The 26,183-nt window shown below is 37.9% G+C and overlaps 1 protein-coding gene across 3 annotated transcripts in view; it reads left to right on the top strand.

Moving 5' to 3' along the window:
• Positions 1-24,239, top strand: part of LAMP2 (lysosomal associated membrane protein 2) — a 49,117-nt gene extending 24,878 nt beyond the window's left edge. Inside the window, exons 6-9 of one of the 3 annotated variants that reach the window (XM_062184534.1) lie at positions 823-945; positions 8,098-8,161; positions 8,931-9,095; positions 21,794-24,239. In XM_062184534.1, the coding sequence (XP_062040518.1) occupies positions 823-945; positions 8,098-8,161; positions 8,931-9,095; positions 21,794-21,936 (495 nt within the window). In that variant the 3' untranslated portion in view covers positions 21,937-24,239. Of the gene's footprint in view, positions 1-822; positions 946-8,097; positions 8,162-8,930; positions 9,096-11,789; positions 13,177-18,780; positions 20,685-21,793 lie in introns of those variants that run through there. The other 2 variants (XM_062184532.1, XM_062184533.1) reach the window with 2 other exon arrangements.
• The last annotated feature ends 1,944 nt before the right edge of the window (positions 24,240-26,183 follow it).

Below are 26,183 nucleotides of genomic sequence, written 5' to 3' on the forward strand. Positions count from 1 at the left end.
AGAATTTGATACTGATGTTGATTTTTGATTAGTTTGGAGTTACTATAATTATGAAGAGTAAATGGGATGTTCAAAGTATTTTCTTGACCAGCAGAAAACCTAGCACTTTAAAGGACTTGTTGGGCTTAGATTCTATTTACCATCAGTAGATCAGCATACAGTTGATGTTCATTTTAATCAGTTTAAAATATAATTCATTCACACTTTGATCTGAAACACACTGAAGTTTGATATTCAGGGATAGTGCAGGTATCTGTTTCTCCAGTTATTTGATGACTCTGAGCTTATCAATATACTGAAGTACATGATGGTGCTTCCCAGCCTCAGTTTTCCACTGAGGCTCTAGAGGGAGTGCTGATGAACAAATCTCATTTCCAGGGTCCTGTGACTTAAACAAGCTAGACAGATGGCTCTTGTGCTCCATAAAAATGTGCGTTTTCATTTGTTTTGTTAATGAGGGCACTTCCCTATTGTTGTCCTTGTGGTATTTTTAAAAAATTATTAATATAAAGAAACAGATTTCATGTATTTCATAGATAACAATTTTAAGATAATGATACTTTTCTCTCTCTCTCAATAACCCCTCCTTCCTTCATTTTTCTTTAATTTTGGCCATAAAGTAGTTTCAATTTGTTTTTTTTTTTTAACTCATCCAAGTCATAGCTTGATGGCTGGTGTCAACTTTGTTTGAAAATAAGATACCATAAATTTAACTATCCTAACAAAGGATTTTTTCTTCTCCACCAAAGTTGGTCTTATTGAAAAAGTTGTTGTCAGCTTTTATAGTTAATCTGTACCTTTCTACCCCTTTTTCCCTTGAAGGTTACTTCGGTTATTAACATCAACCCCAATTCAACTAACTCCTCTGGCAGCTGCCATCCTCAGACTGCTCAGCTGAGGCTGAATAGTAGCACCATTAAGTATCTTGATTTTGTCTTTGCTGTGGTGAGTAACAGATATTTTTTTTAATAATTTAGTTTCATTCTCTTAGAAATGCATCTGAAATGTAAATAGTTGTGTATATATATGGAAGAGTGAATATTCCATCCTGACACTACTTAATTATAAAATGTAGTCCACTGATCCCTGCTCATCTCTCAGAGTCTGCTTTATAGTCTGTGAGCTGGGCTGTGGTATTAATGTTCACCTTGAGTAGCCATTCTGCCACTACATAGATTCTAAGATAGGAGCAAAAATTAACTCACCTGAAAACAACCTGTCTTATCTATGTGTATGTAAGTAATTTCCATGATAATGTTTCTCCATTATTGGTTGGACAGCTCTTATATTTGTCTGTTATAATATCTTAAGCCTTTTAGAAGCTATACTATTTGTAGTAGTGTAAGTAATAATAATAGCTAACATTTATTACTTTTTAAAAAGATTTTATTTATTTGAAATACAGAGAGAGAGAGAGAGAGAGCGACTCCATCTGCTGATTCACTCTCCAGTTTGTCACAATGGCCAGGTCTGGGCGAGGCCGAAACCAGGAGCCAGGAGCTTCATTTGGGTGTCCCAGATGGGTGCAGGGGCCCAAGCATTTGGGCCATCTTCTGCAGGTGCATTAAGCTGGCAGTTGGATTGGAATTATAACAGCTGGGATTCAAACCTGTGCTCATATGGAAGGCTGATGTCACAGACAGCAGCCTAACCTGCTGCACCACAATGCTGGCTCCAACATTTATTACTTTTTAAAAAGATTATTTATTTATTTGAAAGGCAGAGGATGAGAGAGATGAAGAGAAAGGGAGAGAGAGAGAAACCATCCAGTGGTTCACTCCCCAGATGGCCAAAACAGCCAAGGCAGGCCCAGGTCTAAGCTAAGAGCCTAGAACTCCATCTATGTCTCCCATGTACATGGGTGCAAGTACTTAGGGCCATCATTCACTGTCCTCCCAGGTGCATTAGAAGGAAGCTAGATCTTGGGGCCAGCCCTGTGGCATAGTGGATAAAGCCACTGCCTGCAGCTCATATGGGTGCCAGTTCAAGTCCTGGCTGCTCCATTTCCTATCCAATGCTCTGCTGTGGCCTGGGAAAGCAGTGGATGAAGGCCCAAGTCCTTGGGCCCCTGCACTCACATGGAAAGACCTGGAGGAAGCCCCTGGCTCCTGACTTCAGATCAGCACAGTTCCGGCTGTTGCAGCCAACTGGGGAGTGAACCAGTGGATGGAAGACACCCCCCCCACCTCTCCTTCTCTCTATGTGTAACTCTGACTTTCAAATAAATAAATAAATATTAAAAAATGAAGGTTTTGTTGCAAAAAATTGAAATCTATGCCAATTGGGGAGTGAACCAGCGGATGGACGACCTTTCTCTCTCTGCCTCTCCTTCTCTCTCTGTGTAACTCTGATTTTCAAATAAATAAGTCTTTAAAAATTTTTATAAAAGAAGGAAGCTAGATCCAAAATTGAGTAGCCAGGAACTAAACCAGCACTCTGATTTGTGGTGTGGGTGATCCAAGAGGTCACTTAACCTGTTGTGCAACACCTGCCCCAACAGTAGCTAACATTTATTGAGTACATTTGCCCTCCATTTCCATGGGTTTTACATCTACAGATTCACCCAACCACTAATGAAAAATATTCAGAAAAAATTTCTTCTGTACTAAACAAGTACAGACATTTTTTTCTTGCTGTTATTTCCTAAACAATGTAGTGTAACAAGCATATATCCTATTAGGTATTATAAATGATCTAGAAGTGATTTAAACTATACAGGAGGATGTACTTAGGTTGTATGCAAATACTATGGCATTTTATATGAGGGACTTGAGATTCTGCAGATTTTGGTATCTGCAGTGAGTCCTGGAACCAGTAGTCCCTGGATTCAGAAAGACAACTCTACTTGCTATGTATAAAGCTCTGTATAAATATATGTATTAATTAAGTTATTAAATCAGGATAGTTTACAATGGCAACATTCAGATTTTTGTTGTTTATGTTTTTTTAAAGATTTGTAGAGGCAGAATTATAGGGAAAAGAGAGGAGGAAAGACAGAGAAAGAGGTCTTCCATCCACTGGTTCACTCCCCAAATGGCTGCAACAGCCGGAGCCCTTCTGAAGCCAGGAGCCAGGAGCTTCTTCTAGGTCTCCCATGTGGCTGCAGAGGGCCAAGCACTTGGACCATCCTCTGCTGCTTTCTCAGGCCATTAGCAGAGAGCTGGATTAGAAGTGGAGCAGCTGGGACATGAACCTGTGCCAATATGGGATGCCAGCACTACAGGCAGAGAGGCCTGTTATGCCACAGCACCGACTCCAGTTTTGTTCATGTTTATATCAAGAGCTGAACCCTAAACAGAAGTTTTAGGTTAAACATAGCTGTTCTGAGGCCATCATTGTGACACAGTGGGTTAAGCTGCTGCCTGTGATGCCAGCATCTCATATTGGAGTGCCAGTTTTGAGTCCTGGCTGCTCTGCTTCTGATCCAGCTCTCTGCTAATGTGTCTGGGAAAGCAACAAAAAGTGGAATAAGTACTTGTGCCTCTGCCACCCATATGGAGATCTGGATGGATTTCCTGGCTTCAGTGGATGGAAGAGATCTGTCTTCTCTCTCACTCTCTCTCTCCCCTCCCCCCTTTCCTTGTCACTCTGCCTTTCAAATATGCTAATAAATATACTAAAATTCTTTAAAAAAAGAAAAGAATACCCATTCTACTTCTTTCTAGCATGAATTCATCATTGGCGATTTACATCTTCTCTGTAGCAATTATCCCCATAATTTTTTATGAGGGGTGTGTATATGTGTATATGTTATGGCAAATGGAAATGAGGAATAGGGAATAGCTGTAGGTGAGAGAAAATGTTGAACCATTTGAACAGTTCTTAGACTAAGTTATTTTATCAACCACACACAAATTTTCTGTTTTTAAATCAGATTACTATATGCATATTTGGGGAGGGGAAATACTCTTAGCATGTATACACAAAAAGTACTATACTCTCTCCCTTTCTCTCTCTCTCGCTCTCGCTCTTGCTTTCTTTTAAACAAATAAAAATTTTAAAAAGGAGGGGGCATTTAGCCTTTTGATTAAGATGTCTGTCCCACAGCAGAGTGCCTGGGTTTGGTTCTCAGGTCTGACTTCTGACTCCAGCTTTCTGCCAATGCAGACCCAAGGAGGCAGCAGTGATGATTGAAGTAACTGAGTTTCTACCTCCCGTGTGGGAGACCTGGATTGCATTCCCAGATCCTAGTATTGGGCCTCAGTAATGGAAGCTCTCTCTGTCTCTTTCTCTGTCTCTCTGTCTGACTCTCAAGTGAATATTTTTTAGGAGTAGATATGTTGTTATTTCATATCTGAAGTTGGTATCTTGAGTCTAAAGACTTTTTCTCTTTATGGAACATACCATGAATAATTGAGGATTATAACAGGCAATTATATTTTAGAAAAGTTTACAAAGATCTTTCTTTTTCCAATATATGTAAAAATGTCTAAACTTGTCTTCAATATTGTAGTTGCAGACCTCTTCAGACATATTCTCTCTCTGTTTTTTAAAGATTTATTTATTTGAAAGTCAGAGCTACAGAGAGAGAAGGAGAGGCAGAGGCAGAGGCAGAGAGAGAGAGAGAGAGGTCTTCCATCTGCTGGTTCACTCCTCAATTGGCTGAGAGAGAGAAAGAGAGAGGTCTTCCATCTGCTGGTTCACTCCTCAATTGGCTGCAACAGCCAGAGCTGCGCTGATCCGAAGTCAGGAGCCAGGAGGTTCTTCTGGGTCTCCCACGTGGGTGCAGGGATCCAGTGACTTGGGCCATCTTGTACTTCCTTCCCAGGCCATAGCAGAGAGCTGGATCAGAAGGGAGTAGCTGGGACTCGAACTGGTGCCCATATGGGCTGCCGGCACTGCAGGTGGCAGCTTTACCCACTGTGCCACAGCGCCAGCCCCCAGACATATTCTCTTAAAATTATCTCATAGAGCTTATGGTCAATAAGAATGAAAAAAGTGCTATTTTAGGTTCATTCTTTGAGTTATTTGAGTTTGACCTTTCTAACTGTGGTAATCTCCCAAAAGAACATGGTTTCTACTGACTCTTCATGGGGAAATGTTTAATATTTAATAATAACAGTGTTTAATTTACCTGGAAGACTATTTTAAGATGTAATCCAAAACGGTGACATTTTCTCCATGCTATAGGCATTTTGAAAAAGTGAGAAACACCTGCAATGTCATGGAGTTTGTGGGAGGTCCATAGCATCTTTTTTATAAAGATTTATTAATTTGAGAGCAGAGTAACAGAGAGAGAGAGAGAGAGAGAGAGAGAGAGAGTCTTCCATCTGCTGGTTCACTCTGAAGCCAAAGGCCTGAAACTCCATCTGGGTCTCCCATGTGGGTGCAGGGGCCCAACTACTTGGACCATCTTCTACTGCTTTCCCAGGCACATTAGCAGTGAGCTGGATTGGAAGTAGAGTAGCCAGGACTTGAACGGTGCTCATATAGGATGGTGGCATCACAGGCTGTACCAAAATGCTGCCCCTGCCCCTAGAATCTATCATAAGAGATGTAAATTTATGTGCATTTATAGAATTTGAATGTGTTTTGTGCAGGCTGCTATGGCTAGATACAAAGAAGAAAGCGTGTGTCCTTAAGGTGTCCACACTGTAGTGGTAAAGGTAGAAAAACACAAATAATTGCCATTTTTTTGGAAGGCTTAAATGTCACATTAAAGCCTTTCAACTTGATTCTGTAGGCAATAGAGTACTGTGGAAGGTGCATACAAAATTGAATGTGTACCAGACCAGAGGTTAATATGAAGTGTCGGAGGAATAGGTGGGGTGCAGTTAATTCTGGCTGGAGGAGAGTCAGGAATGTACAGTGGAAAAGATGGCACTTGAGCTGGGTCTTCAAGAATGAGTCAGATTTGTGCATATGAAGATAAGGGGAGTAAGTGGGAAAGTACAAGTTATCCATAGATAAAGGCACATAATCAATACCAGCTGGGAAAATGAGGCATGTAGCAAGTTTAGTATAAGTATGGAAAAGTAAGTAATTGGGACAAATTGTAAAGAACCTTGAATGCCAAGCCCAGACAAAGCCTAAACAGAAGAGGGATGTGATGAAATTGTGAAGTCTTCCAGAAAGTTTTCTTGAGTCTGTCTCCTTATTTTCATTCCCATTGCCTTTGCTCTGGTTCCAGCCAGTGTTATTTCTTGCCTGGATTGTTCAAACAGCTCCTCCCTAGTCCCTTCTCTTCTTTACCTCTTTCAATCTTCTGCCTTGGTTTAATCTTCCCTCAGCCTAGCTCTTCCTCAGAAAGCTTCAGTGGTTCTTTCTTGCCAGCAAGGTGACACCTAAGCCCTACAGCAGAATAGTTCATGCTCTTCTTCTCCCATACAGGGTAGCCTACATCTGTAGCCTTTGTTTCCTTCATTCTGTCTTCATGAACTTCTGCTTGCCTCCTCCTGTGGCTCTGTGCACATCTTAGGAGGGCATAGTAGTAACCAGTACATAGACACAGCAGACTTCTGTTTATTTTTTTAAGATTTATTTATTTATATGAAAGACAGAGAGAGAGAGAGAGAGAGAGAGAGAAACAAAGGTCCTCCATCTGCACTCCCCAGGTAGCTGTAGTGAGTGTGGCTGGGTCGTGCCAAAGCCAGGAGCCCAGAATTATATCTGTGTCTCCCACATGGGTGGCAGGAGTCCAAGTACTTGGGCCATCTTCTGCTACTTTCCTCAGATTCATTAGCAAGGGGCTGGATTGGAAACAGAGCAGCTGGCACTTGAACCGGCACTCATGGGATGCTAGTCTTGCAGGTGGTAGCTTAATCTGATGCACCACAACACTGGCCTTGACTTTTGTATTTAAATCCCAGCTCAACTAACTGTGTAGGCTCGGGGAAGTTATTTACCATCTCTGTGCTTCTATTACACTATCTCAAAATAGGGATGAGAACACCACCTATGGTCTAGGGGAGCTATCATGATTCAGTGAAGCCCTGTATGCAAACTTTTTTTAACAGCAAATTAAGAATTCTTCATATTTTATTTTTTTAAAGATTTATTTTAATTACTTGAAAGACAGAGTTATAGAGGCAAAGGCAGAGAGAGAGGTCTTCCATCTGCTGGTTCATTCCCCAAATGACGACAATGTCCAGAGATGCTCCAATCTGAAACCAGGAGCCAGGAGCTTCTTCCAGTTCTCCCATGTGGGTGCAGGGGCCCAAGGACTTGAACCATCCTCTACTGCTTTCCCAGGCCATAGCAGAGAGCTGGATTGGAAGTGGAGCAGCTGGGACTAGAACCTGCGCCCATATGGGATGCTGGTACTGTAGGCAGTGGTTTTACCCGACATGCCACAGTGCCGGCCCCATGGAAACTTAGGAATAGGGCTTGACACTAGTAATTTCTTAAATGCTGGCCTACTTGTGATCATGTTTATATTCTGACTACTATTACTTATGCTGTTGGCGTTTCTAATACCCCTTTCTGCTTCTTTACTAACCAAATCCTACCCCATTCAAATTCATTATCCCTACAATGGCATTGCTTTTGTTCCTCCCCTAGTTGGAAGTAATTTTTCTCCAATAATTCCTATAATTTTCATGACTTATCCTTTTCTTTGTAATATGGTCATTTATTTGTTTTTAATCTTATCTTCCTGGGCTGATTTCAAACACACTGAAGGCAGAATCCAAGTCTAGTTCATGATACTGAGCTCTTTGGCTCTTTGGAACACTTATGATATATTAGCTTATACATACTAAGCACTCAAATAATTTAAATGACTGATCAAATGAGCTCTTCAAAAGGATAATAGCAGTGAAAAGGAAAGATTAAAGTTGGTGGGGCTCAAAGGCAAGAAGCCTAGTTGAGAAGCTACTGCTGAGCCCAAGTGACAGAAGGAATAGAATTGAGGGGCAAATGACTCATGGGAGAGTACAAGGAGCACAGGAGTATACCTGTGATCCCAAGTTCGAAATGAAATGCAGAGAGGAAAAGGGTTTCTGACCCACTTTGAGTTCTCTTTTACTTAGTTCAGTTTTATTCAGCTGGCCCAGCTCTAATTCACAATTTCCTCCTTTGTATAATGGTACTAGATTGCTTTTCTTCTGTAGATATTAACTGTACTTGTTGATTAACTGGAAGCTCTTATTCCGACAGAAAAATGAAAACCGATTCTATCTGAAGGAAGTGAATGTCAGCATGTATTTGGTTAATGGCTCTGGTAAGCAAAGCATCGATCTCTAGCGAAAGGAGTGTGGGTGGCACCGGAGGAATAGGAACCACAGTTGTCTTGTTACCAAACAGTGTCTTATTTAATGAAACAGCAGATGCTTTGTAAAAAGTGTCCCTGGGCTGCAGCTTCAAGTCACTAACTTAGAACTACAGTGTTCTATGTTGAACAGCACCCTGTATTTTCTTTTTCTTTCTTTTTTTTTTTTTTTTTTAAGATTTATTTATTTGGAAGAGTTACAGGGAGAATTAGAGACAGAGAGAGTGAGGTCTTCCATCTGCTCGTTCACTCCCCAAATGGCTGCAATGGCCAGAGCTGAGCTTCTCTGAAGCCAGGAGCCAGGAGCTTCTTCCAGGTCTCCCACGTGGGTACAGGGGCCCAAGCACTTGGATCATCCTCTGCTGCTTTCCCAGGTGTATTAGCAAGGAGCTGGATCAAAAGTGGAGCAGCTTTAACTTGAACCAGTGCCTATATGGGATGTTGGCACTGCAGGCCAGGGCTTTAACCCACTGCACCACAGCACTGGCCCCAGCATCCTGTATTTTCAAAACACAGTGGATAATATCTAGGGATGGGACTGATGTTTAGACTTTAGAAACATCTATGGAAAGATCAGGAAACCTTAGGATGGAAAGACTTGCTTTTTTTGGGTAGACCCTGCCCCACAATCTCCCATACATCAGTGAAAGAACCTGCAGACTGTCCCATTTTTTTGTGTTGATAAGGTAAGGAGTTACTAACCTGTTTCTTCTCTTTAAAGTTTTCAGCATTGCAAATACCAATCTTAGCTATTGGGATGCCCCCCTCGGAAGTTCTTATATGTGCAACAAAGAGCAGACTGTCTCAGTGTCTGAAACATTTCAGATAAATACCTTTGATCTAAGGGTTCAGCCATTCAGTGTGATAGAAGGAAAGTATTCTACAGGTAAGGATCAAGCACACTTTATTAATAACTTATATTCTTATGTTGATTGATAGTTGGCCTTTCCTTTGAGTCATGAACATTCAAATGTTGAAATAGAGAATTATGAAATACTCTCTTGACTATGGTTAGAGTTCTCATGGTCCTAAGTGAGTTGTGTAACTATTTGGCTCATTCTTTTGCTCAAACTGTTTCCCGATTTGAAAACCATTTGCATCAGAGTTATTAAAGCTAAAAACTGATAAAAGCTTTAAGTGATCTTCACTTAGGGTATTGATGCTCTTCCTATGGTTTTGTGGGGAGGATGGCTCTTGGGAGCATCAGCTTTGAGCATTTTGCATCTGCCTTCTTGGGGCCATCTTCTTACTGGAAACATTTTCATACCTGCATGCAAAACAGTTTGGCCTGCTTTTGTTAAGACAAAGGAAAAAGAGAAGGGTAGCAATAAAACCTCAAATATGGTAAACTCTGTTTCAGCCAAAATGATCTGGGGAGCTTTCAAAGCATTTGCAGTATGAATGAGGCTTTTTGAAGATCTACTTGGGGCTTATGGTGATGTTTATCAGATCTTTAATGAAACTCTTGTATAGGGTTCATTATAATGTATTCATGTCAATAAGAAAAATACATTTGTCATTACAAGAGTAAAATTTGCATGAAGAAAAAAAGTACATAAGATTCCTTAAGTGACTTGTCCTTTTCAACCAATTATTTGAAATTGGAGATTTGCAGATTAAAAATCTGCTGAATAGAGCTAGTCCAATCATCCACATCCTTTTGAACAATTAATTCTGTGGTTTAGAAGGAAATGTGGAAGCTGTGTTTAAAAGTGAATATGCTGTGAGCCTTTGGTTGCTTTTGCAGTGGTGTTGAACACCTAATATGACATTGTAAGGCCAAAGTAAATCAGGCTGTGCACCCTACCATTCTTGTGACTTGAGAGATTAATCACATTTTAAAAATATTTTCAACAATTCATTTTCCCTTTTGTTGATTTTGCTTAAGTAATTCAATTATTTTGATCCTTTAATAGCTTTTTTGTTGGAGTCTTTATGTAGCTCCCCTACATTATTACCCTAATCTTTTTTTAGAGATTTGTTTATTTATTTGAGAGGTAGAGTTACAAAGGGAGAGACAGGGAGAAGGGTCTTTTATCCACTGGTTCACTCCCCAAATGGCCGCAACAACAAGCTGGGCTGTTCCGAAGCCAGGAACCAGGAGCCAGGATCTTCTTCCAGGTCTCCCACGTGGGTGCAGGGACCCAAACACTTGGGTCATCTTTTGCTGCTTTCCCAGGCCATAGCAGAGAGCTAGATGGGAAGAAGAGCAGCTGGAACATGAACTAGTGCCCATATGGGATGCTGGTGCCGCAGGCAAAGAGTTAGCTTGCTATGCCACAGCGCTGGCCCCTATTACCCGAATCTTAAGTCCCAACTTATATTTAGAATTTGAAATCATTTGCAGTGCTAATATCAGTTCAAGGCCATTTATCTAGTCAGCTCTTTTAGAGATAAGCTGTGCTCTATCTCTAATTTAAAGCTTTAGTTTTTATGTACATAGAATTAAAAATACCACCCAAGGGAGTATACATTTAATACTGGTATTGAATGCATAATGCATTTGTGGAACTAGGTTCTTGGCTGTGGGTACTTATAAATACAACACACAAGTAATACTTGGTTATATAGAGGGAGAAAATAGAATTATAGTAAGGCAGAAGAGTGGTGATTGGACTTTACTAGATTAGGCTACTTTCTAGAAGTAGAAAACATAGCCCCAATGGCCTGCCAGCCCAAATCAGGTTGGTAAGAAATGTAGTAAACACATTAGTAAGAGATCCCGGTTTATTTATTTTTGCAGCCACTAAATTGTGTATTCTAGGTCGGAGATCTGCAGATTTTTTCCTACAAAGGTCTAGACAGTATGTGTGTTAGGCTTCAGGCCATATGATCTCCATTCAGCTATTCAACTCTGCTATTATAACTCCAAAAGAGCAATAGGCAATACATAAACAGATGAGTATGGTTGTGTTACAGTAAAACTTTGTTAATGCTGAATTTGAATTCCATGTAACTAATGTGTCACAAAATATTATTCTTATTTTGCCTTCTTCCCCCCAACCATTTAAAAATGTGAAAGCCATTTTTAGCTCTTGAGCCAGATGTCCTATGGGCTATAGTTTGCTGTTACTTACTCTAAAGGAATCCAGAGCTAGCCTGGTTGTTATTATCCCATGATACCTTCCAAGATCCCTTCCTGATCTGTTCTCGATTTCTCAAAAGCCAGTCACTCCACTACTGAGAGGCTAACTGGCTATGTAGAAATAGACTAGCTTAACTCTGTTCATTTCTGATGAAGTAACACTCTTAATTTGGAAAGGACTTGAAATACGAAGAAACACAAATCTACATACATGTATGTATGTATTTATAAGGTATAATAGATGTATTAATAGAATAAATATATATATATATATACATATACAAATGAAAGGACAAATGAGTTTTAGGACTTTAGAATTAAAGAATTAGAACAGTTTATAATTTTCTATAGCTTTATCCTAAAAATATACCTGTCTTGGTTACTTCAGATTAGTCTTTTAAGAGCATTTCTGACTTTTGAATCAACATCTTTTACTTTTGGGTGGTCTTTTTTGATTATACTCATTATTTGTTACACACTTTTTCTCACTTACAGCCCAGGAGTGTCCGCTGGATGATGACACCATTCTAATACCAATTATAGTTGGTGCTGGTCTTTCAGGCTTGATTATCGTTATAGTGATTGCTTACCTAATTGGCAGAAGAAAAAGTTATGCTGGATATCAGACTCTGTAACACCAATTCACATGTGATCTCTGTTACAAAATAATAAAGCAAGTACAAGTTCCAATATGCAGTACTGTTCAATTTAAGGTATATTTAGTTGTAGTCTTCCTCTTAGAATTGGTGGTATGGGGGATTTTGAACTTAAACAAAAAAAAAATCCCAACAAAGTATGAACCAGAAATTAGTCATGTGTTTTTGGTTTCCCCAAGCAAGAAATTTTAAGCTCTTATTTTTACAGCAAAAGACATATGCAAATATCATCTGATCACCTGTATTATAGGGTTGTTTTACTGTCCAGAATTAATATTTCAGTGTTTTCACTTTAGATTTTATGAATGGAAAATATAGTTTAAGAAAAGCAATCCTTAAAAAGAGAATTTTTCCCCCCAGCATGTAGTTGAATTGGAGAACACATTCTACAGTGAATTTGTACTTGCTCCTCTTGCATTATTTTGTGATTTTGTTTGCAGGTTAATTTAGCTACTTTTGCACTGCTGCGTATTTGACCTATGAAAGATAAAACTAGCAGATTTGAACAGGTCCTAGTATTATTATGTTCTTAGCAATGACTGCTTTTCTAATGCTTTTTGAATATACTTGTATTTAATGTAGATGTAATGACAAAAGATATCAAGTCTTTTAAAAGTTTAGAATAGATGTTAATCTTAATGTTTAATCCTTTAAAAATGGGATATTTCAATCTTTTAAATTATAAGACACAAGACTTCTAACTGGGCATTTTAATCCATCTTTTATGTGCTTTGGTGATAATTGCTAGGCAGTGCCAGTTGAGGGCATTAGTCCTTTGTACCCATAAATTGGCCTCTACAGGCAGTACTAAAATTAATGCAGGTTTCTCCTTAAGTCTTCCAGTATTCTTTGTTGGTGGTAATGTATTTTTCCTTTTCTTTTTCTTAAAGAAGAAATTCCAGTATGTCCCAGGGCCTAGATAAAGAAGTGCACTTATACTTACAAAATAACGTCCCTAATCTCAAGTCTTGGTCTTCCCACAGTCCATTAAAAAGTTGTCCTTTGTTTCTAGATTGCATTGATTGCCACAACATTTTAATTTGGCTTTTGTATTTAAATGGTTCTGTGCTAATCAAAGCTTACATTATTATTGTTCATTATGGCAGAGTCATTATTAATTCATGTACTTTATATTCAGTTTTGTGCTCTTAGAGATGTATTAATTGTCCATTTATCATGCACCACGTAATGTTTATATGAGAAAATAAAATATTTTAGCTTGATAATAGTTAACATAGCAAGTATTTCTTACAACTTCTGGGAGAATTTTTTTGAATGACAGCATATATTTAAAGATTGTTAATATGCAGCCATGTGGAAGGTTTCTGTGGTTTTTTTGGGGGGGGAATTATATGCCTTCTATTCAGTAGAAAATGAGGAAATATCGAGGTTCCAAAATGCAGATGTTGAATGCATCAATATTTATACACACACATACACACACACTCATGAATATAGAGGCAATTGCATGCTAGCATTTGTGTGTCTATAACTGTCTTTGAGTTATACTGGTATGATAAATATTTTCTTTCAGTTAAATTTGCTCCCTGTTTAGCCTTGAAACATTACTGCCTCAGAATCAGATTCTTGACTAACCCCTCTGTAAGAGCTACATTGAGCTGCATTACCAGTTTGAAGGACTTCTTAATGACTAAATATGAGTTTGATTTTTTAAAAATTGTTTTTATTTAAATTGTATTTCAGTGTAACTTATAAGAATGAATAATGCCTGTAAGAACATGGGCCTTAGGTATTTTTCATGAGTCAAAATAAAGTGGCTTTTTAAAACTATATTAGAAGCCCAAGTGGGTAGCCATGGCATTATGCTATTAAGGTTTCTACATTTAAGTTAAATATATAATATTAAAATACCTCTAATAAAAACTGTTTTATTGAAAATCTGACTTCAGTGAACATTTTTGTATTTTACATGGGCCAGTTTATATATAGCTATTTACATTTACATTACTGTTATTTCCCATAGCTACATGTTCTTTGCACCTTTTGTAGTTTTTGTTTTATTGGGTTTCCATCTTCGTAGTAATGCTCAATTTGGTTGAATGTTTTTCATGTTGTAGCATTTGTATGAAGAAACTGGTCCATGTAAATACTTTCCATGTTTTTTCCTCAAATGTTAAACCACCAGTTTATGTATGGTATCTCTCTTTAGATATTTGCCTGTTTGCTCAACATTGCATCTAAAACAATAAAGATTCTTTTATTTCTTAACAAAATCTCCTCACATTTTTTCCCATTGATTAAAAATTTTGTATACTGCATGATGGTAGTTTCTTTCAAAAGGAAAAACTTCAAAAATATTTAAAAGTAGAACCAAATTATTTCTAAAATGTTCTCTCTGTAGTTCTCTCTTTGGAAGAACAGTCCTATATGGGGACTCTGACTAATGCTAGGCTGGCTACAGACCAAGAATTACCTGGGAAGTGTGTTATAAAAATACGCATTCCAGGCCTCATCCCTAAAGGATTTATTTCAGTAGGTCTAGGATGATGCATGTGTGAGTGTGTGTGTGTGTGTGTATGTATCTGTAGAGAATCCTGCTGAATCTGATGCTTAGCCTGTTAGGGAACCACTGATCTAGAATGTTTATTTTATAGTAAAAGTTTCAGAGTATCTCTTCATAGATTTTTCTCAACTCGTAAGTTGAAACTGATGTTTAATATCTATACATAACAGCTTTATATTGCAACCATATAAATTGAGCTGGTGATCTGAAGCAAAGTAGGATTGTATGCAATATGTCTGTTAGATCATCTGGAAATACCTGAACCTTTCAATTTGTAGACAGTTTCCAAGCCACCTTAGTATATCACATAAGGAAACTTAGTAACCCAGTTGGTGACTTTCCTCTGGATTACCTAGTTTAAGCCATGTGAATGTCAGTCATCATGACTCCCAACTCCACTATTAGCTGCTATGTGACATTGATTAAGTTGCTTAACTTCTGAAGTCTCAGTTTCTTCACTAGTGGTTGAGGCTTTAAAATCCTGCTATTCATTTTTTGAATGATAATTTTCCTTTCTAAAAAGAATCAATACATTTATCTGAGTGTTTTTAAAGGGAATCTGTTAAGAAGTTACTTGTTATATATCAAAAACATGGCTTACTTTCAGTGTAAAATGCACCATCTTGAGTTTCCTGCATTTCTCCTGGAGGAATTCTTTTGAGACAGATATTTTTAAGAGTATGGCATTTTGTTTATTTATTTAGACAGATAATGTTAAATTGTCTTGGGGTTATCTCTCCTCTCTCTTACTCTGCTAGCTAACTTTCTGTATCAGTAATGATCATATCTTGTCTTTGAAACTGAGATATGCCTGAGTGACACTGAGTAGCTGTTATCTTCCCAGATTTATGTGATATATTTCAGTTTGACTATAGGTCTAAAACGTATATTATAATCAGTAGGATGTCACATAAGAATATGATTCTGAAACATTCATTCTTCCAAAGAAAAATCTTAACTCAATTGGATTTTAAAGAGAGTCTTTTGTTGTAAATGTGTATCTCAGCCTTTCAATTCTATGCTGAAATTTATATTTGAAAAGTTTCTAAAGTAACAGAAAATTGAAGATTAGCAGTATTTTTAAGGAATATGAAACTTTTACGTAAAATTTTGTTGGCAATGAAACTTTTTAATATTTAAAAATTTGTATTGTTTCTGTGGCTGTTAAACTCCTCCACAAATATAGTTTTCTTTTTCCCAGAACTATGTTCAATAACTGTCGAGAGTACATTAGGTAAATAGATCAGATCAAAATGACTTACAGAATGAATGAAATTTTTATTTTCTTCAGGATATGATCCAGTTGAAATTACACTTTTTACCAAAATCTCTTTCCATTATCTAAAGAATTTTTTAAAATTGAATTCACGAAATCAATAGCTATTATAAATTAGTACTTCACATACTAATTGAGAACATTTTAAGTAAGTGGCAGCATCAAGAACTGCCTTTTTGATCTACTCTGGGAATATTTGTCTTATATGAAAGCCTTATTGGCAGTATTTCTGAAATTCATTTCAGCACTAGGTCAGATACCCAATTTAGGAACAGCAGACTGTGATTCCATTGCCAGAAGAAGAAATTAATCTAATGAATTTTTTAAAGACCAAGTTATATTAAATCCAAGGCATAATACTTTATGGTACATGTCACCTAATAGTTTATGGGCTGGATGGTAATTTGGGAAATTGAAGGAGAGGAGAGGAATTGAAGACTCAACACTGTGTACTCACAAGTCATATCTAGCAACCTTGGCTACCTGGATTCTTAACTAAGAATGAAGTATAAATGATCATTGAAGTGGCAGCCAAAGTCAATGTCAAAATGTCCATAAACTCCAGAGTTGCATCTTGCTCCCAGTTTATATTGAAGTCTCTTCCACCCTGATGCTATCCTTTTTTGTTCCTATGTCACCCTTTATCTACATCCCTATTGTCCTTTCCTGTCTTAATTTTAAATTTTTCAAAATAAGTATTGTATGTTTCCCATCCCAGATTCTTGATATCCTAACCAGTCACTTCCCATTCACTCATAAACTTTCTGAAATTTGACTCATACCCTTCTCCCAACATATTGCCAGATCCAGTGGACACTTTGCAGACTTCTCTAATACTTTATGCAATTTTTCCACCCTACCCAAATGAAATGCTTTCCTTCCTTGTCTTCTGTGGCACCATTTTCTACTTGCCTTTTTTTTTTTTTTTGATAGGCAGAGTGGACAGTGAGAGAGAGAGGCAGAGAGAAAGGCCTTCCTTTTCCGTTGGTTTTCTCCCCCAATGGCCGCCGCGGCCAGCACGCTGCGGCCGGCGCATCGTGCTGATCCGAAGCCAGGAGCCAGGTGCTTCTCCTGGTTTCTCATGCGGGTGCAGGGCCCAAGGACTTGGGCCATCCTCCACTGCCTTCCCGGGCCATAGCAGAGAGCTGACCTGGAAGAGGGGCAACCGGGACAGAATCTGGTGCCCCGACCGGGACTAGAACCTGGTGTGCTGGCACCGCAAGGCGGAGGATTAGCCCATTGAGCCGCGGCGCCGGCCTTCTACTTGCCTTTTCTACCTCTTTCTTACTTCTTTTGCCTGTCCCTTAAATTTGGATGTTCCCAAAAGATTTGTTTCTGGACCTCTTTTTATTCTATTTACCCTCACTGAGAAATATCTTTGTCCATGAAGCTACCACTTGGGTTCATATAACCACTTGGTTGAGACACAAGCACCTTCAAATTCAGCATATCCCTCTTCTACACACCTTTTTTGACTCCCTCAAGCCCTGCCCTCCTAACACACAACTACAAACAAAACAAAATTGAAAGGCATGTGTTTTTCTTCTTGTATTCTCTATCATGGTGAATGGCACCAGCATCTACATAATCAAGGGTGGAACTGGAAACCATTCTATGATCTCATTTATTATAGCTCCTGCATCCATCCATTTGATCAATTCTGCCTTTTAATTGGATCTCTTGTCTGCCTCTTCTGCATCTGCACTTCACTAACCCAATTCAGTACCATATTATTGGTCACTGAAACTCTAGCAATAGAGAGGTGCCTCATAATTTGCTGCCTCCAGTCTTGTCTGCTGTCACATCTAAAACAAACATCCTGCTTAAAACTCTGCTGCTGATTTTTATTTTTCCATCAGGATAAGACCAAACTGCATAAGAGGATACAAGACCTTTGGTGAGCTTGTTCTAAAACACTTTTTCTGATTCCTGTCAGCTAAGAATACCTCTTAAAAATAAAAAAGATTTATTTGAGAGGCAGTGTTATAGACAGAGAGAGGAAGATACAGAGAGTGAGGTCTTCCATCTGTGGGTTCATTCAGCAGACGGCCACATCTGGGTCTCCCACGTGGGTGTAGAAGCCCAAGGACTTGGGCTTTCTTCCACTGCTTTCCCAGGTGCATTTAGCAGGGAGCTGGATCAGAAGTGGAGCAGCCAGCACTGCAGGCGGAGGCTTAACCACAGTGCCGGCCCTCCAAGAATACCTTGTGATCTATTACTCTAGCTATTCCAATCTGCTTGCAATTCCCGTGAAATACTATATCCTGTTGCCTGCTACATTTTCGTCTGTGCTGTTTCTTATATCTGAAATGCCTTTTCACCATTACCTACATGCTTAATTTTCACTCATCCTTTAAAACACAAATCCAGTATCACCTTTTCCAAATGTGTCTTGTGTAACAAAATTGATTTTAAGTGTGCCTCTGAAACCTTTCCATGATATGTTGTGTGGTGCCTGCCCCCTACTGCATTGCATTTTAGAATTATAGCCACTGATTTTCTTGTCTAACTCTCACATTAAACTGAGCATCTTGAGCCAAACAGTTATGCCATCAAGGCCAGTTTATATCTCTTTTCCCACTACTGAATGACCCCACACTGCTATGCATTGATTTCTCATTCTTGCCTTGTATAGTCACTCATTTGGTGAGTTAATAGTTCAGGGTCTGCAGTATTCTAGGCATTATGCTTCTTCAACATTATAATATTTTGCCTCTGAAAACTCATAGCCTGATCATCAAGGAGGGGGGCTAATTCTATTAATTAATTATCTTCTGATTAAGAAATCTGGAAAGTATGTGATTATTTTATACATAAAAAAGACTGCATTTTTTTTTTACTGTGGAAAAGCATATAGTATGATTATTTTGAAAATAATTTTTGTGGAACATCTCATTTGCTGATAATGAATGACTTGTTACCTTGATATAAACAACAAAATATGCATATTGAAAAATGCTATCATTGTAACTTTGACCAATTTGAAATTTTGTCACTGTTTGTTCTCAATTGTCCTTTCTCCACATCTAGCTCAAGACTGCAGTGCAGATGACGACAACTTCCTTGTGCCCATAGCGGTGGGAGCAGCCTTGGCAGGAGTACTTATTCTAGTGTTGCTGGCTTATTTTATTGGTCTCAAGCGCCATCGTGCTGGATATGAGCAATTTTAGAATCTGTAATCTGATTAATTATATACAAATATGTACAAATTACAAAGTTTTCTTGCCTCTCAATATTTGAAACACTTTGCTTAAAATTGATAGGTTAAAAATTTAATTCTTGAATAAGTCCCAGCATTGGTCATTATTAATTAATAAAACCTGCTGTCTTTGATCAGCTGAAAATCAAAAGTATTATATTTGCTAGTCGTAGAGACAGACTTGTTAAGAAGAACATCAGTGTGCAGTTTTTTAAGGTCTAAAGAGGCCTGGACAAATTTTGATCCTAACTTAAGATTCCTTAAACCTATTAACGTGGCCACTATAAGAATAAAATATGTAGTTGTGTCTTAATGAAATTAATAAATATTGTTTCACTACCCGTGTTCTGTTTCAGTATATAACTGTTTTGATTTAAGATCATTACTGTGCCTTTGCCTATAGTTCATTAAATAAATATTGGTGTGGCATAAATGTCCCTCACATATGCTCACATTTGGTTGTCAGTTGCTGAGATAGAGAATGTCCTCAGGGCCATCAGCATTTTTAAGGTTATATGACTTTTACTGATTTCTTTGAGTTTAAGATAAGAATGAAATAAAAATCGTAGGCCTGTGATTTTTCCCTAGGTAATAAACTGATACAAGAAGACAACATAGAACCTAAACTGGCTTCAGAATTAGAGGTTGTTTTTTTTTTTTAAGAATTTTTTAGTTTTGACAATACAGACTAGGAAGATTCAAGCATATTTAACCACTTGCCTTCTTTTTCTTGTGTTTTTGTCTTCTTTGGATGCCTTATTAGCATTGAAAGAGAAATATTCTATGAACAAATTAGGACAGATTGTGTTGTGTTTCAATACCTCATCTTGTTGATCTCTGGATCATTAAAATCTATTTAGTGTTGTTATCAGACTGGTACTTAAGAAATGTAAGCTAACAGCAATCTCAAAAGGGAAGCAGTAAAGCATCACAACTAGGCTCTTACTTCTTTAAGACTGCTCGTGTGGGACATAGCATAGATGGGGGTGTACAGAGAAGCTGTTTGTTGAGTTTCATTAAATGAATATAAATGTTCATTAAAATGAGCTCGGTAATCAGGCTTTACTGAAGCATATTCCGTGGTATAAGTGCAGCACAGAAATGTAACACATTGATAATGAGAGTGGAGCTTATGAAGTTCTAAATGTTGGCTTTTTTTCAGTAACAATGTAGTAAAACAGTCCTACTTTGATCTTTGGTACTTGGAAACCTATACCTTTTCAGATGGGATTATAAACATGGGAGGAAAAGAGAAGGGAATGAACATTTGTTGACCAGCTGATGTATAATAATATGTTTTACAAATACGATTTGATTAATCTTCAAATATTTTATAATTTATTATTATCCTCCTTTTACAGATGAAAAAAGTGATGCTCAGTTTAAATAATTTGCCTGGGGTGTTTAGCTAGTTGTTGGAGTCAAAATTCAAACCCAGTTCTGTCTGACTACAAAGCTTAAAATCTACATTGCCTTCTTGGTGGGCCAATGGAAAGGGCTGCAGTATATTAGATTTCACCATTGTTCTTCTAAGCCATGCAAAAAACAAAAAAGATTATGCTGCATTTTCTGGATCCTAAATATTTTTTGAACTTACATTTTACTACTTTTATAGAATTCTTGCTTATGCTTTAATGATAGATATTGAAAGGGAGAAAAGGAGTGGAGAAATGTAGACACTGTTTTTTTTTTGTTGTTTTTTGACAGGCAGAGTGGACAGTGAGAGAGAGGTCTTCCTTTGTCGTTGGTTTACCCTCCAATGGCCGCCACGAAGGCAGGAGGAGCCAGGTGCTTCTCCTGGTCTCCCATAGGGTGCAGGGCCCGAGTACTTGGGCCATCCTCCTTTGCACTTCCGGGCCACAGCAGAGAGCTGGCCTGGAACAGGGGTAACCGGGACAGAATCCGGTGCCCCGACCGGGACTAGAACCCGGTGTGCCGGTGCCGCAAGGCGGAGGATTAGCCTGTTGAGCCATGGCGCCAGCCAGACACTGGTTTTAAGACTACATGATTGGCCGGCGCCGTGGCTCAACAGGCTAATCCTCTGCCTTGCGGCGCCGGCACACCGGGTTCTAGTCCCGGTTGGGGCGCCGGACTCTATCCCTGTTGCCCCTCTTCCAGGCCAGCTCTCTGCTATGGCCCAGGAAGGCAGTGGAGGATGGCCCAAGTCCTTGGGCCCTGCACCCACAAGGGAGACCAGGAGAAGCACCTGGCTCCTGGCTTCGGATAAGTGAGATGCGCCGTCTGCAGCGGCCATTGGAGGGTGAAGCAACGGCAAAAAGGAAGACCTTTCTCTGTCTCTCTCTCTCTCTCACTATCCACTCTGCCTGTCAAAAAAACAAACAAACAAAAAAAAACAAACAAACAAACAAAAAAAACACTACATGATAGCTCTTTTCTCCAGTGCCATCAGACAATTAAACCTAAAATATCCCCATGTTAGTGAAATGTAATTTTGGATTTTGAACCCTTTCTTCTGCTTTCTGTATTGAAGAATTTGATGTGATTTGAAATGAAGTGGTAGTGGAATGTATGGAATGATCAATTGTTTGGAAATACTGGAGTGGATATTGAGAGGATAATAATATGAGGGTACTTCAGAAAGTCCAGGGAAATGGAATTAAAAGATAAGTTCAGTTTGGTGCAAAAAATTTTGAAACCGTGCATAGTTTTTTCATAATAGGCATTTTCATGAACTTTTTGAAGCCCCTTCATATGCATGGATGAAGATAATGCTATAAAAGACTCACCTAAGTATACTTTCAAAATGCTAGTTTCTTATTTATTTCTGCTTCATTGTCTTTACTAATTTCCTTTCCTTGCTCTCTGTCTGTTCTTTTCTAACAGCTGAAGAATGTTCTGCTGACTCTGACCTCAACTTTCTTATCCCTGTTGCAGTGGGTGTTGCCTTGGGCTTCCTTATAATTGTTGTCTTTATCTCTTATATGATTGGAAGAAGGAAAAGTCGTACTGGTTATCAGTCTGTGTAATCAATTAAATCTAGTGCTTTTTGTTTTTTGTTTTGTTTTTGCAATTAGAAGTTATGTTTTCATTGGCTGAAAGCCAGGAAATACTGTGCAATAGATTTTTTAAGATATGCAGACTAACCTCACTCAGTGAGTTGCTAGCTAACTTGGGCATGAGTGGCACCTATTTAAGAAAAAAATGTATTAGGACCATTTTTTTTCTATTTTTTTTCTTCCTTTGTTAAAATGTAATTTAAAGAAAAATTATGGTCTAGAATATGCTTTTTTAAAAAATAATGATTTTAAGCCTCTGGATCCAATTATAAAAGACTTTTTATTGAGGTATAATTTTATATGTTGCAGTTACTTGTATTTTGCTACTTTGATGTTATTTGCAGTATCAAAGCTGTTAACTTGCTTTAGGAAATAAACTCAAGAACATTAGGAATTCATTTTCATTGGTGGTAAATATAAAATTTGGTTCGTAATGAGATTTCCTTTCCCCATCTCCTAATCAGGATGATTTAAATATTTATTTTTCTGTTAGTTAAAAAGAAAGGGGTTTCACGATATTGTACTGAATATAAAAGTCTGAATGTTTTCTCCATTATTGTTAATGGCTACTATGTTTTAACAAGGATGTCTTTTTGTTTGTTTGTTTTGTCTGCTTGAGTTTGGAATATTGATTTCCTCACCCTTGACATTTATGTTGAAAGATGAAGTAACACCTTCAGCTTCTTAATAAGGTGTTGAGGTAATTAGACTATGGTTTTTCTAAGGTTATGATTTAGAATTTTTTTTCCCCTCAGAGCCTTAACTTGTCCAGAAAGTTAATTCATTCCACACTAAAAAAAAATGTTCTTTGCTCTTCCTGCCCTCATATTCTCCATTTGAGTAAGTTCTAATTGATTTTTTTTAAACATTTCTTCTCTCAGCAGCAAGTGCTAACTCTAAGAGGCTAGCAGGCCCTGATACGTCATCAGTCAGCTGCCTAGCCAAAGCTAGACTGGGATTATTCTGTAAATTTGTTGATCTTGATATAACATTTATATACTTGTAGGAACCTCTGATGGTTCTGGCTTCCAGAATAAGGTACCAGAGACCACTCATCCCTGTGTCTGCTTGAATTGTTCTTTTATTTGGAAATACAGTATTATGGTTGTCTAGCACCCAAATGGTTTTTTGACATACTTGTCATTAGTACAAGGCAGATGCTTATTTTAACATGCTATTTTATCTCTACATTACAAAAAACTAAAGTTCCCAAATATCTGTCTTCACTTCAGAAATTTTCCTTGGATTAAAAAATTAAGCCTAGACCTTAAAAAACTTAGTTATTTATTACAACCAAGGATTAAGTCCCAATCTACCTCTCAGTGCAATGCAGATGCTCAACACCACTGTGTTGCTGCCATTAACTGATGCCAGAACTCTTTGCCAGTAACTGGAATTACAAAATTTAGTTAAAAAGAAATAAAATTCATCAATATCTTTCTGTACTATCTTATCTATATACCTATCTTAAAAGCATATATTCCAAGCTGGAGTAGAAAGTCAAATTGTTCAATTACATCTCCTTTAGTACTCTGAAACTCTGATTTGTAGATTCAAGCTCTCCTCTATTTGCTAAGTACATGAAGAATGTTTTCTTCTAAAATATTATTCTCTGAGAACATCTGTTTATTTGTTGTTTGGTAAAAAGTATTTGGTCAAAACAATGGTACCACAAAGAGCAGTGGCTTCATTTCAAAACATATTTTTGAGATGACTGTCTAGAAACCAGACTAGTTCAATGAGCTAGTGACCTTCCTAAGTATATGAATTGGAGATTCAGATACATTCAAAATTGTGGTTTCATTTAAAGGTTTTCTACCTTTTGGGATGGAGACTACTATCACTAATTTTCATTAGGTATTATGGCTTTATCTTAGATAATTAGAAAATGTGTGCTTAATTCACTGAGAATTAAAATATGAAATATTAACTGAGGGCTAAAACAAAAGCTCCTTCAACTCCAGAAAAATACACAAAACTTGAAATCTATGAACTGAGTGTTCAGTTAGCGTTGCTCACTGATTTTGTTTTTATGTCAGTACAACAGAGGATCCAGAAATAGTACTTTGAACACATGAGTAGAAAGAATCATTTTTCACCTAAGCTTCTTTGGAAGAACTGATGCTTGCTGCTACCTAAAGTTCTGGATATACCAACTTAGAGAACTAATTAATACTTGCGAAATAAAGCATACTGTGGTACTCCTGTTTGATATGATATATGTGATTTTTAGATTGATGGATTAAAATATAATAAAGATCATACATTCCATACCACTATGTATAACTTCATTTTTGTTTCATATGTTCAGCCATAAGGACTTTGATTGATTTTATAGTCTAATTTCCTTAAATTCTGATCTCCTGAATTGTCATTAGGAATCATACAATTTTGTAGGTTTGCACCTTACCAAGTCCCATCTTTATTTTTTTTTATTAAACTTTTATTTAATAAATATAAATTTCCAAAGTACAGCTTATGGGTTACAATGGCTTCCCCCTCCCAAAACTTCCCTCCCACCCACAACCCTCCCCTTTCCCGCTCCCTCTCCCCTTCCAATCACATCATGATTCATTTTCAATTCTCTTTATATACAGAAGATCAGTTTAGTATATATTAGGTAATGATTTCAACAGTTTGCCCCCATATAGCAACACAAAGTGAAAAAAAAAATACTGTTGGAGTACTAGTTATAGCATTAAATAAGAGTGTACAGCACATTGAAGACAGAGATCCTACAAAATATTTTTTTAAATTAATTTTCTATGCCATTTCCAATTAACACCAGGTTTTTTTTTTCATTTCCAATTATCTTTATATACAGAAGATCGATTCAGTATATAATTAGTAAAGACCTCATCAGTTTGTACCCATGCAGAAACACAAAGTGTAAAGATACTGTTTCAGTACTAGTGATAGCATCACTTCACATTGGACAACACATTCAGGACAGATCCCACATGGGGTGTAAGTACACAGTGACTCCTGTTGCTGACTTAACAATTTGACACTCCTGTTCATGGCGTCAGTAATCTCCCTAGGCTCTAGTCATGAGTTGCCAGGGCTATGGAAGCCTTTAGAGTTCGCTGACTTTGATCTTATTCCGATAGGGTCATAGTCAAAGTGGAAGTTCTCTCCTCCCTTCAGAGAAAGGTACCTCCTTCTTTGATGGCCCTGTTCTTTCCACTGGGATCTCACTCACAGAGATCTTTCATTTAGGTCTTCTTTTTTTTTCTTTTCCATGGTGTCTTGGCTTTCCATGCTTACAATACTCTCATGGGCTCTTCAGCCAGATCCGAATGCCTTAAGGGCTGATTCTGAGGCCAGAGTGTTGTTTAGGACGTCTGCCATTCTATGAGTCTGCTGTGTATCCCACTTCCCATGTTGGATCTTTCTCTCCCTTTTTGATTCTATCAGTTAGTATTAGCAGACACTTGTCTTGTTTGTGTGATCCCTATGATTCTTTGACCTATCAGAGCCATCAATTGTGAACTGAAATTGATCACTTGGACTAGTGAGATGGCATTGGTACATGCCACCTTGATGGGATTGTATTGTAATCCCCTGGCACATTTCTAACTCCATCATTTGGGGCAAGTCTGATTGTGCATGTCCCAAATTGTACATCTCCTCCCTCTCTTTTTCCACTCTTAAATTTAACAGGGATCAACCAAGTCCCATCTTTAGAAAGGCATTAGAACCTTAACTAAAGATACTTCAATAATGGGAACCTGGATGGTCACAAAAGTTCTAAGACAACATTGGAAATAAAACATGGAGCTCTCAAATATAAGAGCCTCTTAATAAATGTACTTACAGCTTATGTCTGTCCACATTGATCAACTATACTCAGTGTTCCTGCCACTCTGGGCAAGATATGCCTCAAAGGTATGGCAGGGGCAAGAGAGTCACTATCCATGTTCTGAAAATAAAAGTCTTTTATTAGAAATTTGCTTTAGGTTCCCTAAAACCTAAGAAAATATTTCTGTTGTTATATGATTGGAATGAATGACAGCAAATGCATGACATGCTCCTTTTTTACAAAAGGGGCTTTTTTGGCTTTCTTCATAGTTCTTGAATAATAGGGTTGCATATTCTGTTTGTTGGACATTTAATAGCTTTTAATTAAGTGAAAAAATATCCTTACCTTGCAGTTTCAGTACTAGAGAGAGGATATCAATAGGACCTGTTTTGGTTATTGCATCACCTTCATGGAA

Source organism: Lepus europaeus, chromosome X, assembly GCF_033115175.1.
Source record: "Lepus europaeus isolate LE1 chromosome X, mLepTim1.pri, whole genome shotgun sequence".
NCBI lineage: Eukaryota > Metazoa > Chordata > Mammalia > Lagomorpha > Leporidae > Lepus > Lepus europaeus.